General features: G+C 38.4%; 1 protein-coding gene across 1 annotated transcript in view; it reads right to left on the reverse strand.

The window, feature by feature from the left end:
* DPH1 (diphthamide biosynthesis 1) overlaps positions 1-3425 on the reverse strand; it is a 1055215-nt gene extending 1051790 nt beyond the window's left edge. The window contains exon 1 of the mRNA XM_053706219.1: positions 3298-3425. Within this exon, the coding sequence (XP_053562194.1) occupies positions 3298-3415 (118 nt within the window). The 5' untranslated portion in view covers positions 3416-3425. The remainder of the gene's footprint in view (positions 1-3297) is intronic.
* Positions 3426-14039: the final 10614 nt, after the last annotated feature.

Below are 14039 nucleotides of genomic sequence, written 5' to 3' on the forward strand. Positions count from 1 at the left end.
GACTAATCTGACGTCACGTAAGGTAAAAGGTCAATGGTGTATCTGATGATCCTGTAGCGCTACAGTTTAGGATTTGATGGTGAAACAAATGTCCTCTATTTAATCGGTGTAGAGATCTATTTAGACTTCAATCTTTCCAGGTGAAAGAGTGGATAATGTGGATTGCCTCCCTCCATTTAAATAAAACTCCACAGGATGGGCAAAAAGAGTAGGTTGATATATTGCAGATAAGCTAAGTAACAGGTGGTGTCCTGATCAGTCTACGCGTTTCGCCCCAAACTTGGCTTTATTAAGACATATACTTGTCTGTCACTGAGCCTCCATTTAAATAGGCCTCCCAAGATTCTGACTGGATATTCAATTTTCAATGTTAAGGTGGTATTTCAGAGATATAATGGACAGTGATCAGATTGTCACAATTTTAAAGGTGGTATTTCAGAGATATAATGGAAAATGGTCAGGATGTCACAAATACATAAAGTCTTTGGAAATAAATTACTTATATTTCAGTTTTCGTGGATGTGCTTTAGTATAAATACTATAACACATCTACAAAAGCTGAAATATAAGTAATTTATAGGCAATCCACATTATCCACTCTTTCACATGAAAATATTAAAGTGTAAATAGATCTCTACCCCTCTTAAATAGAAGACATTTGTTTCACCATCAAATCCTAAACTGTAGCGCTACAGGATCATCGGATACACCATTGACCTTTAACCTTACATGACGTCAGATTAGTCATGTGACTGCTTACACAGACGCTGTAGGATGGAATACTTCTGGACGCGGACAGAGCCGCCGAGAGGACACAGACAGCGAGAAACACCTGTGTATTTCATCTTCCAGACTAGGGTATTTCCACACTAGCGGTATTATCCGCTCTAAGACAGACACGGTCTGCCTTAACTGGAGAACCACTTTCAGGTATTTGGATACATACATCAATTACACTATTGTTACTCTTGTCTATTTAACAAAAGTTATGCTATACCTCAAATTAAAAAACCCTTTACTGGTCTAAAGACAAATACGTTTGGCCATATCTGCATTGAACTATCTACAGTAGGAGCTATTCTGTGGTATTTTGTTTCCGGAGTTATAAGAGACATTGTTAACATCTTTAACTTAAGTTTTTATGGGAGACGTCCCGCAGCATTTTAAAGGGACACTGAACCCAGAGACGCCCCACAGCATTTTAATTTAATTGTATTCATTGTTTTTCTTGTGCATAGTAAATTGTTATAGATTTGTAATTTAATATTTAAGTTTTTATTAAGATTTTCATTTATTTAAATTTGATCCTATATCATATTCTCTTATATTATTAAAATACATATTCACTAAAAATTCTCTTATTTTTGACTTTATGACCTTATCCTTGCTTTTTAGCGCTGCCTTGCAAATGGAACAAACAGTAGAAGAGCCACTCAGGGCCCATGGAGCACTGCTTGTCCTGAGCGGAACTCTCCACTGATTCAATTAGAAGCCACGTTTTCTGCTCTGACCAGCAGTGCACTGAGAGTCCAGAGCAGTATTTCTAAAGGATTAAGTATTTTTCAATGGCATATGCACACATGCTGTGGAGCCTGTGCACCAGTATTCAAACTCAGAGAGCTGGCAGTGGTGTGTACTGTGTCCGTGAAGACTTCATTTATGTCATACAAAACACTGCTAACTCTTTGAGAACGTATGCTGTTTGAAAACTGGTGCACAGACCCTCACCGCATATGTGTGTATGCCTCTGAAAAAGAGTAAATATTTTTGCTACTGGAAGTATATATTGGGAAAATGCATCTATTTAAAATTAAAGTGCACATTTCAACCATGACCTTTCTATCCCTTTAAATATCTAAAGTAACACAGATACCAAATATTGAGAACCTCCACACTAATAATGAGTGTTCAAAGGAAGACATTGCATTGTCATGTGCAGCCATAATGCTGTGTGGTCCTCTGAGGCTGCCTGCATCTTCTTGCTCTCTAACTGAAGAGGTCTCTTTATAGTTAATATTTATGGGGCAGTCCTGACGCTGTGATGTCATTACATTTTGCTTGATGATGTTAAACGCAATAAGGAATGGAGCTCTTCGTCATTGCTTGTGGTGTGAAAGGCACTCATGGAGCCACTAGGATTAAAGCAATCACCATAGGAAATGGTGGTCACTTGCCCTAGTGGACACCATGGGGATTTTACATGTAGGGCAAACACCAAGACTCCATCTCTGCCTCTGATTTAGTTAAAGGGACAGTCTAGTCAAAATTCAACTTTTGTGATTCAGATTGGGCATGCAATTTTAAACAACTTTCTAATGTACTTTTATTATAAAATATTCTTTGTTCCCCTAGTATACTTTGTTGAAAGCTAATCCTAGGTAGGCTCAAATGCTCATTTCTAAGCACTTGAAGGCCGCCTCTTATCTCAAAGCATTTTGACAGTTTTCACAGGTAGACAGCGATAGTTCATGTGTGCCATATAGATAACATTGTGCTCACTCCCATGGAGTCATTTTTGAGTCAGCACTGATTGCCTAAATTCAAGTCTGTCAAAATAAACTTAGATAAGGGGGCAGTCTGCAGAGGCTTAGATACAAGGTAAACACACAGAGGTAAAAAGTATATTAATATAACAGGTTATGCAAAACTGGGGAATGGGTAATAAAGCGATTATCTATCTTTTTAAACAATAAAAATTATGGAGTAGATTGTCTATTTAACACGGCATGAGACTCAATTAAAAGATAGTTTCTCTTTTGAATGAGAGATCACAGTCCTGTTTAATTTGCAGGTAAGCACCATTTTTTTTTTTATCATCTAAAATAGTTTTTTGGTTAATAAAATGGAAGTGCATTCCAGGTGATATTGAAAGACGCTATCACAAAAATAGTTGGGAGGAATAACACTCCCACCAAAGGACCATCCCACATAACTGCACCACAGTGAGCAGTGCACATAGGAGCCCTATGGGTTATTTGCTCACTGGCTGATTAAAACCAATCGTACTGTTGAAGTGGACACGCTAAAGGTAGTTTTATCCAAGAGGAACCTTTATTTATAATGCTACAATACAGTAAATAAAACGGGGGGGGGGGGGGGTGACGGTGTATTGTTCTATGAATCTAAGAATTTAATGTTAATACGAGAAAATGTAAATCCAGAAGTATAATCACAAGCAGGGAAGCAATATCATATCCATAACACACTCCATGTTTTAGACAGAGCAGACTAAATGCAGAGCATGGAGGCTACATACAATGTCATTTCCAGCAGACACAGAGCAGTGAGCTGCCTCACCTGTAGCAGGTGTCAGAGCCTTGAGATGAGATCCACATTCCCCTCTTTCGCTTTCCATTGCTACCGAACAAGCCCCACTTTTTCCAGCAGCACCTTCAGGAAGCAAGCTGTCAGCCATCACATCTGTAAACCCACGTGTGTTGTGAGTAATAAAAGACAACGTTAATCGATGCCAGAGACAGCGAGCGGAGCTACTTGCAGAGCAATGGATTTCAGCAACAAGAGGATAGAAAGAACAATTTGTCCCATGTAGTGCTAGATGCGTTCTGTCATACTGCATCGTGTGGGTTATCCTGTCTCAGAGAAACTAATCCCAAATTTACAGATATACATCGAATAATCTGCATTATGTATGTTATGTGAAAATGGTAAATGACCGAATTTGTTTACGTGAACATTTACAGATAAACCTTCTACTACCTTTCGGAAAAAAAGAATGTATGTGTTCTGAAGAATAAACTTTAGTCACAAAACTTTTATTCAGCTACATCATGTAATTTTAACAGACTTTTCAACTTCTATTATCAAATTTATTTTGTTCTGTTGGTGTTCTTTGTTAAAGACTAGCATACCTACATAGGTTCACGAGCAGAAAAGCACAACTGGTTGATGGCTATACAAAAATGTCTCTTCTTAAGGACATATGACGGAATTTTTCCGTCATAAAACAATTGAGCAAACTGAAAGCTGTGTCCTTAAAGGGTTAAGGTCCCAGTATTAGTGCTTTGCTTCTGTGGAGCTGAGTTTACAGTGTAAATAATACCTTTGCATGGTGTTAAACACATAGTTGCAAGAAGCCACACAAAAATAAAATGCTCTGAAACTTTAAAGGACTATATGTATGCTATTTATGTGCCTTTAAGACTGAAAATCAAATGCAAGTACCTGCATAATTAGAAAGGAAGAGTTTGAATCAGTTGCATCAGGTCTGCATGAGATTGTATATGTAATTTTGTACTATTTCTATACACCACAGTGTAGTGACTGAAATATGATGTGAAGCAAATTAAGAGGAGAAAGATAACATTATTAGGAGCATGCAAGTGCTAGAGAATTTTAAATTCCACAGCCTTTCAGAAATGTATCCCTGCTTGTATACTCCTGTGGGAGTTAGGTCTGTTCTCTATCAGTATGTTAATGCAACATTATTCTTTCTTTATTGCATCTAAAATAATTTTATATATATATCTATATCTCAGAGGATAGGCACACTCTCACTTGCAGTACCAGGGTACAGAGGAGGTTATCATATATTTCCAAACGAACAACCCATACTCTGGATTTAAAGGGACATGAAACCCAAAATTTTTCTTTCATGATTTAGAAAGAGCATACAATTATAAACATCTTTCTAATTTACTTCTATTATCTATTTTGCTTCATTCTCTTGATATTATTTGCTGAAAAGCATATCTAGATATGCTTAGTAGCTGCTGTTTGGTAGCTGCACATAGATGCCTCCTGTGATTGGTTCACTGGGTGCATTGCTATTTCTTCATTAAAGTATATCTAAAGAATAAAGCAAATTAGGTAATAGAAGTAAATTGGAATGTTGTTTAAAATGATATTCTCTACCTTAATCATGAAAGAAAATGTTTGGGTATAGTGTCCCTTTAACACGCTGCAAACTTATTTATTCTGTGACATTTCGGTTTCTTCACCCAAATTAACCCTTCCTCAGACAACCAGAGTGAACAAAAAACAGTGATTATAAAGCAAATACAGACCCCACCCATCCAGTCCACAAGCAATCATAAGACATTCCCTAATTAACAGCATCTGTGAGCATAATAAATTTGCTCTCATCATAAATTCCGTGGTAAGCATTAATAATGCAAAAGTTAAATATAAGTACATTGTGAGCATTATATCAGGGATGTATATAAGTGAACGCTTGTGTTTTATGAGTACATGGATATCCATCCTTAGTACAGCAACCATATAGATAACAGCAATCTATCGCCTAGATTTAGAGTTTTGTTGGTAAAGACCCGCTTAGCTAACACAGCTTTTTTTCTTTTTTGCGTTGAGCCTAATTTACCGCCACTTCAACTCTCAATACCAGCGTTGCCTACGGTAGCGGTAAGCTGGCAAAACGTACTCGTGCACGATTCCCCCATAGGAAACAATGGGGCAGTTTGGGATGAAACACTCTCTAAGTCTGCACCTAACACCCTAACATGAACCCCGAGTCTAAACACCCCTAACTTTACACTTATTAACCCCTAATCTGCCGCCCCCCGCTATCGCTGACACCTGCATTATACAATTAACCCCTAATCTGCCGCTCCGTACACCGCCGCAACCTACATTATCCCTATGTACCCCTAATCTGCTGCCCCTAACATCGCCGACACCTACATAATATTTATTAACCCCTAATCTGCCCCCCCAACGTCGCCGCCACCTAACTACACTTATTAACCCCTAATCTGCCGACCGGACCTCGCCGCTACTCTAATAAATGTATTAACGCCTAAAGCTAAGTCTAACCCTAACACCCCCTAAATTAAATATAATTTTAACCTAACGAAATAAATTAACTCTTATTAACAAAAGTATTCCTATTTAAAACTAAATACTTACCTGTAAAATAAACCCTAATATAGCTACAATATAACAAATAATTATATAGTAGCTATTTTAGGATTTATATTTATTTTACAGGCAACTTTGTATTTATTTTAACTAGGTACAATAGCTATTAAATAGTTATTAACTATTTAATAGCTACCTAGTTAAAATAATTTCAAAATTACCTGTAAAATAAATCCTAACCTATGTTACAATTAAACCTAACACTACACTATCAATAAATTAATAAAATAAATTACCTACAATTACATACAATTAAATAAACTAAACTAAATTACAAAAAAAACAAACACTAAATTACAAAAAATAAAAAAGATTACAAGAATATTAGGCTAATTACACCTACTCTAAGCCCCCTAATAAAATAAAAAAGCCCCCCAAAATAATAAAGGTCCCTACCCTATTCTAAATTAATAAGTAACCAGCTCTTTTACCAGCCCTTAAAAGGGCTTTTTTGCGGGGCATGCCCCTAAGTAATCAGCTCTTTTGCCTGTAAAAAAAAATACAACCTCCCCAACATTAAAACCCACCACCCACATACCCCTACTCTAACCCAAACTCCCCTTAAATAAACCTAACACTACCCCCCTGAAGATCTCCCTACCTTGAGTCGTGTTCACCCAGCCGGGCACCGATGGACCAAAAGAGGACATCCGGAGCGGCAGAAGTCTTCATCCTATCCGGGCAGAAGAGGACATCCGGACCGGCAGACATCTTCATCCAAGCGGCATCTTCTATCTTCATCCATCCAACAAGGAGCGGCTCCATCTTCAAGACCTCCGGCGCGGGGGGTTTGGGTTAGAGTAGGGGTATGTGGGTGGTGGGTTTTAATGTTGGGGGGGGGTGTATTTTTTTTTACAGGCAAAAGAGCTGATTACTTAGGGGCATGCCCCGCAAAAAAGCCCTTTTAAGGGCTGGTAAAAGAGCTGGTTACTTTTTAATTTAGAATAGGGTAGGGACATTTATTATTTTGGGGGGCTTTTTTATTTTATTAGGGTGCTTAGAGTAGGTGTAATTAGCCTAATATTCTTGTAATCATTTTTTATTTTTTGTAATTTAGTTTAGTTTATTTAATTGTATGTAATTGTAGGTAATTTATTTGATTAATTTATTGATAGTGTAGTGTTAGGTTTAATTGTAACTTAGGTTAGGATTTATTTTACAGGTAATTTTGTAATTATTTTAACTAGGTAGCTATTAAATAGTTAATAACTATTTAATAGCTATTGTACCTAGTTAAAATAAATACAAAGTTGCCTGTAAAATAAATATAAATCCTAAAATAGCTACAATATAATTATTTGTTATATTGTAGCTATATTAGGGTTTATTTTACAGGTAAGTATTTAGTTTTAAATAGGAATACTTTAGTTACTAAGAGTTAATTTATTTTGTTAGATTAAAATTATATTTAACTTAGGGGGGTGTTAGGGTTAGACTTAGCTTTAGGGGTTAATACATTTATTAGAGTAGCGGCGAGGTCCGGTCTGCAGATTAGGGGTTAATAAGTGTAGTTAGGTGGCGGCGACGTTGGGGGGGCAGATTAGGGGTTAATAAATATTATGTAGGTGTCGGCGATGTTAGGGGCAGCAGATTAGGGGTTCATAGGGATAATGTAGGTGGCAGCGGTGTGCGGTCGGCAGATTAGGGGTTAAAAATATTTCTTATAGTGGCGGCGATGTGGGGGGACCTTGGTTTAGGGGTACATAGGTAGTTTATGGGTGTTAGTGTACTTTAGAGCACAGTAGTTAAGAGCTTTATAAACCGGTGTTAGCCCATAAAGCTCTTAACTACTGACTTTTTTTTTGTGGCTGGAGTCTTGTCGGTATAGGGTCTACTGCTCACTTCAGCCAAGACTCTAAATACCAGCGTTAGGAAGATCCCATTGAAAAGATAGGATACGCAATTGGCGTAAGGGGATCTGCGGTATGGAAAAGTTGCGGGTTGAAAGTGAGCGTTAGACCCTTTCCTGCCTGACTCTAAATACCAGCGGACGGCCAAAAGCAGCGTTAGGACCCCTTAACGCTGCTTTTGACGGCTAATGCAGAACTCTAAATCTAGGCGTATATGTTTAGTTATTGCCTTCAGGCATTATCAAAAGTATAAACAGCGCACACAATTGTTTACCATGATTACTTACTTTGTTAAGGGCAGCTGATTATCTCACTCTATAGTGTGTTTGATACAACGCCAAACTGGGTTCGAGATTATGTAGGCAAGACAGATAATGATATAAAGAAAAGGATAGCTAATCATAGGAGTGCCATTAGATCTGCCCTGAATGCTCTGTTAACGGAGCAACCTGTAGCCAGACATTTCCTGGAACAGGGACATTCGATGAAGGATAATATTGATTTAACGTTCACTCACTATCTTTCACTTGCCACAACTCAATTTCCACTCTCCCCTGATCAGTGGGAATTTTGAACCCTGATTTTTTTTATATATATATATATATATATATATATATATATTTATATATTATTTTGGCATCCTTGGTGCCGCCATTATCCCCACATACTGCTGTTTGTTTTGTAATATTAGTTTTTAAAGTGCTTTTTCTATTACTTTGTGCTGTGCCAGCTGGGTTAGGTGTACCATATCTTTATGTGTATTTGGCTTCTGTATTTGTGTAGTCCTTTTTTCTTGTGTGTTCTGCTATTATATTGAGTTTGTGTTCTATTTTCTGAATCCTTGTTTTGTGCTGTGTGTTGGTGCTTTTATGGAAATTCAAAATAAAGCAAAGTGGCGGAGCTAGCTATCCAAAGAACAAGACGTGCAATTGTCAAGCTCCTGGCTATAACTTTCTATATTTATGGATTTCTATACCTAAATAGGGGTTTTGACAACTAAAGATAGCACCCAATTGTGCCTGGTGACTCCTATTACAGGTGGGGGAGTTTGTTGAGACATTTTCAACCTACTGGGCTTAGCAGTATTATTACTATGCGGGAGGCCGTAGCCATGAGGAAATCAGAAATGATGCAGCTCCTCCATAACCATTTCCATAACCTTACACAAGTTTTGCATGAGGCTCTGATTAACAAGGCATCTTCCATTAACACCTATCAACAAGAGGATGGGCATGCAAGATCACGGTATGGGCAGAGAGAATCGGACGCAGACACTGAAGAATTCGTAAAGCTAACTGCAGTCAAACATGTTGGAGCTGCCGACAGACAGGCTACTATCCCCCTTTCCACCCGGGCAGTGCTAGAGAACACGCCAGACATGGGAACAGGCAAGATCATCATAACGGGCAATCGTGCTGCAACAATACAGGCTCTAAAACTATTACATCTTGTTCCGGTGAATTTTCCTCTAGATTGCCCTAATTCAGACTATGCGCTGGAAGCACTTACTAGGTCACCACACGAGGTACCTCACATTTTACCGGGTCAGGAGAGGAAACCGGATCCCATAGCACTTGGGCCTGGAGCGTTGGCCGTGTTAGGCCTCGCTTCCATTGAGTCGTTAAAAATGGAGCCGTAAGCTACTGAAGCGGACGACAGCTAAAAGTAATTTACGGCTCCATTTTAGTACCAGGTTTCCATTGAAAAGATTAGTGTGTTGCGCGCAGTCGCTCTTTTCGGCCGTACGTAAGTTTGCGTTGCCAACCGATGTCGGATTTGTCGAAAAGCGCGCCATAACAAGTGCATTGCCATGGTAACCCGACCTCTGTCTATAAGAATAACGGTTTGCGCCTGCGCTCTTTACCTGTGATCGCCTCTAGAGAGAAAGACACAGGAGCTAGTTGAGTTGGTAGGAGTTTTGGGTTTTTGAGAGTTGTTTGAGAGTTAGTGGAGAGTTTGATATTTGATTTTCATATATTCTTATTGTAGGCCTCATATAATATTAGGAACACACACACACATCCATACATTAGTTAATTAACACACATTAGTTTATACACACAAATACACACACACACACATACACACTTTTATTTGATACAAACACATTCACATTTTTTTTTTTTCATTAACCCCCATATCCCCATCTTCCTTTATTACTCCTTTCGTTTTTTTATATATACATTTTTCCCATCCTATTTTTTTTTTTTAGATCCCATATTTTTTGGTTCATTTGACTATATAGCTCACCCCTTTCTTCATTTGCATCCCTTATTATTTTTCTATAATTTTGTTCTAATCCTCCTTAGTTTTTCCTTTTTCATTTACATCCCTTTGTTTATTTTCACCCCCACAATTTTTTTTTTGAGGGATATAGAATAGAGATAGTTAGGGTCTAGATAGGTTAGGTAGTTAGTTTTGGGGCTATTTAATTTAGGGTTTAGTTAGGTGAATTAGTGTAGTTAGGTAAGCTAGGGACTTTAGTGTTAGGTTAGAGTTAGGGAGGAAGGAGAAAGGGATGGATAGGCCTAGTGGAGTTGGGAAGGGGGTGGCTAGGGGGAGGGCAGTGGTGAGGGTGGATAGAGGGAGGGGGAGGGGGGAAGTAGGGAGTAGTATGGGCAGGAATAGGGGCCGAGGTTTGGGTGGAGGATTTGTCCTTCCTCAAACCCTGGCAGATGAGGGAAGGAGAGAGGGTGGAAGAGGAATGGAGTTGGGAGGAGTGAGGAGGAGTCAGCCTCAGCTAGGCACAAAAAGAAAAGGGAAAGTGGGGCAGACTGTGGCAACTGGGGGTGGGGCTGGTGGTAGCCTGTCACAGCCTGCAGGGACAGAGGAGGTAGAGAGGGCTGGTCCCCAGTCACAGGAGGGAGAGTCTGTGTCTGCTGGCCCTTCAGGTGTGAAGGGCAGGCTTAGAGAGGAGAGGTACTCTGAGGAGGAGAAGGAGGCTCTTGTTGAGGCATACTTGGAGAGGGCAGCTCAGCTGGAGAACCCTAACCTGAGGCCGGCTGTCCGGAATAAGCTGTGGGAGGAGATTCGAGTGGCAGTCAGCTGCTTAGGACGTAATCGTTCTACTGCCAGCATTAAACACCGCTATCATGACTGCAGGAGGGAAACCAAAGCTAAGCTGGCACAGCAGGCCAAATATGCACGTGGGACAGGTGGTGGTCCTAGCAAGAGAATACACCTAAGGTCATGGGAGGAGATGATGGCCAATGTCATCTCAGATGAATCTGTCCTAGGATGTAAGGGGACAATGGACACATCAGTGCCAGCTGAAGAGGTCCATGAAGGTGAATATTAAATATCATATGTAATAAATGTTTTATTTCTAACAAATATATGTTAACATCAGAAATATATATCGGCTTTGTTTTTTAAAATATAAATGTAATCATACACATGTGTAATACAGAATATAGAATGTTCATATATTATATATGTTTAGTAATCAATTGTGTTCAAGCATCAGTGGAAAACATACCTAGGTAGGATTAGTACAAGTAATGTTTTACATGGTTCAAAGTCTAATTTGCACAGTAACTTAAAGTGATAGTAAACCCAATTTTTTTATTTCATGATTCAGATAGAGCAGCAATTTTAAGCAACTCTCTAATGTACTACTATTATAAATATTTCTTTGTTCTCTTGGTATCTTTATTTGAAAAAGTAGGAATGTAAGCTATGGAGACTTTGCATTTTTGGTTCAGAACCCTGGCTAGCGCTCGTGATTGGTGGCTACATTTAGCCACCCAATAAGCAACAGCAACCCAGGTTCTGAAACAAAAATTGTCTGGCTCTTAAGCTTTACATTCTTGCTTCTCAAATAAAGATACCAAGAGAAGGAAGAAAATATGATAATAGGAGTAAAATATAAAATGTTGACTAAATTTGCATGCTCTGTCTGAATCATGAAAGTTTAATTTGTACTTCATTGCCCCTTTAATGGCATCTTAACATAGTTGTAGTGGATATATTCATCCTGATTTCTGGAGTGGCTATCTGCTCAAACAAGCAAGGGTATAGATTTAAATTCTTTCTATCTATATCATATATATGGACTATGTGTAATACAAAGAGTCGCTTAGAGGCACAATCTTTAAATATACACCTCTGGTTAAATATGCTTAAGTTCATACAGAAATTATATATATATATATATATATATATATATATATATATATATATATATATATATATATATATATATATATATATAAAACTATATCTATATCTATAAAATTGATTTTCAAATGTTAGATGTTTCATCAGATTAATTTATAATTACAATTTATTTTTCAGAATTGGAACATGAGTATGAGTCCTCAACAAGACCGGAGGCCAGTGATGTTCCGGAATTCAGTGAGGAGGAGGAGGGGGATGTTATTGAAGCTGGATACTCCTACCTCAGCATACTTGAAGGAGATGAGCAACAGCCACTGGCCTATGAGGTTGAAAATGTTCCTGGCCCATCCCCATATTCATCTGGGAGGACATATCATCAGATGCAGCCTCCACCACCACAGCATTATCAGATGCATCCTCCACCACAGCATTATCAGATGCATCCTCCACCACAGCATTATCAGATGCATCCTCCACCACAGCATTATCAGATGCATCCTCCACCACCACAGCATCGGCAGATGCCTCCTTCATCACCACAGCATCAGCAGATGCATCCTTCATCACCACAGCATCAGCAGATGCATCCTCCACCGCAGCATATGTACTATATGCCACCTCAACAACAGATTCAGCACCCTCCCATGGCACAACAAATGCCGCCACCACTACCACCACAACAACAATCACCACCCCCCCCCCACCAATGTCTGTCCTCAATTGGATATTGAGCCACCCACACAGTCCCCAAGACTGAGTGACGACAACCTCACACAGAGCCAGGAATATGTGCCGGAGACACCTATACAGCCACAAGTGCCCCCCATGGAATCCAATATCCCCGCACAGTCCCAGCAGGATGCTCTACTGAGGCTCATTCACAGGGAGCTTAGACTTACTAGGCTCCAGCAGCAGCAGGATTTCAGGAGGCTACAGAGCCAGATGGACATACATAATGCCTCACTCGTCTGCCTGGCAGAGGCAGTGGAGAGGGTTGCAGATAGGCCGCAAACTCCCTCCTCACTCGCATCCTCCGTTATCTCCCTGCAGGACCCTGAATCGCATGTTTTAGCCTCCCAGTCAGCTGGTGTGCGTCGCCCAAGACGCCACACTTCCATCCCAAGTACCTCTCCTCCAAAGGCCAAATCCCGCCGCAAGCATTAATAAGTATTTTTCTTTTTAAATTATTTCCAGATATATAATATCTAATTTTTTTTTATGAAGCACTTTCTTAAGTGTGATTTCCATCTCATAAATATGCATATATTTTTCTAATCAAAATTAGAAAATATATTTCAAAATTGTTTTAATAGCTGTTTATTTTCAAAACATTAACAGCTTTATTCATTTTTATTTCACATGATGTCAATTAATATGCAGGTGTACATTGTTGATAAATGTATGTGTCCTTTTATTGAGGATATTATGCCGTTTAAGAATACTTGGGGATACGTGTCTGAAATTTATACAGTATATGCTATCTAACATTGGTCAACGTGACATGTGTAAATGTTATGATTTATATTCCACAAGCATATGTTGTTTGCTCCTTCAGATGAAGCTAATAAGGCTTATACAGTTATAGAAGAGTTGAAAAGTAAATATTCCTTCCTGTTGATATGGCCAAACACCTTGCATTCATTATAGTCCTATGTGGAATGTAATATCTGAAATATATACCTATCATGACTAATACCTATCATGACTAATGCACTCCTTTTTGTCAAGATTATTATTCAATATTTAGAATAATTAGATAAATGTATCTTTATGATATTTAAGCAATGATGTATACACAACATATATGTGATTGCCATGATATAGAGGTGATTAATACATTTTAATTGACATCATATGAACAGACACAGACTCTCCCTGGGACCAATGCACAATGCACTTTTAAATTGTTTCAATAATTCCATGTTAAAGACAATACTTCATATCTCTTGAAGTATGGAATATTAAGCACTTATGTATTTTGGTTAATAGTCTAAATATTGCAAATGTATTATCTGCTTTAGCAGACATGACATTACATATATTTTATAAATATTAGTACTATGACACATAACTTTAATGTGTCATCGTTTTGTATTGAATAAATATGATTTTCACATTGAAAATTACATTTGAATGAGGGTAAATCTGTAATAATAAAACTCATCTTCATTATAA

This window comes from Bombina bombina, chromosome 3 (assembly GCF_027579735.1).
Source record: "Bombina bombina isolate aBomBom1 chromosome 3, aBomBom1.pri, whole genome shotgun sequence".
Lineage (NCBI taxonomy): Eukaryota > Metazoa > Chordata > Amphibia > Anura > Bombinatoridae > Bombina > Bombina bombina.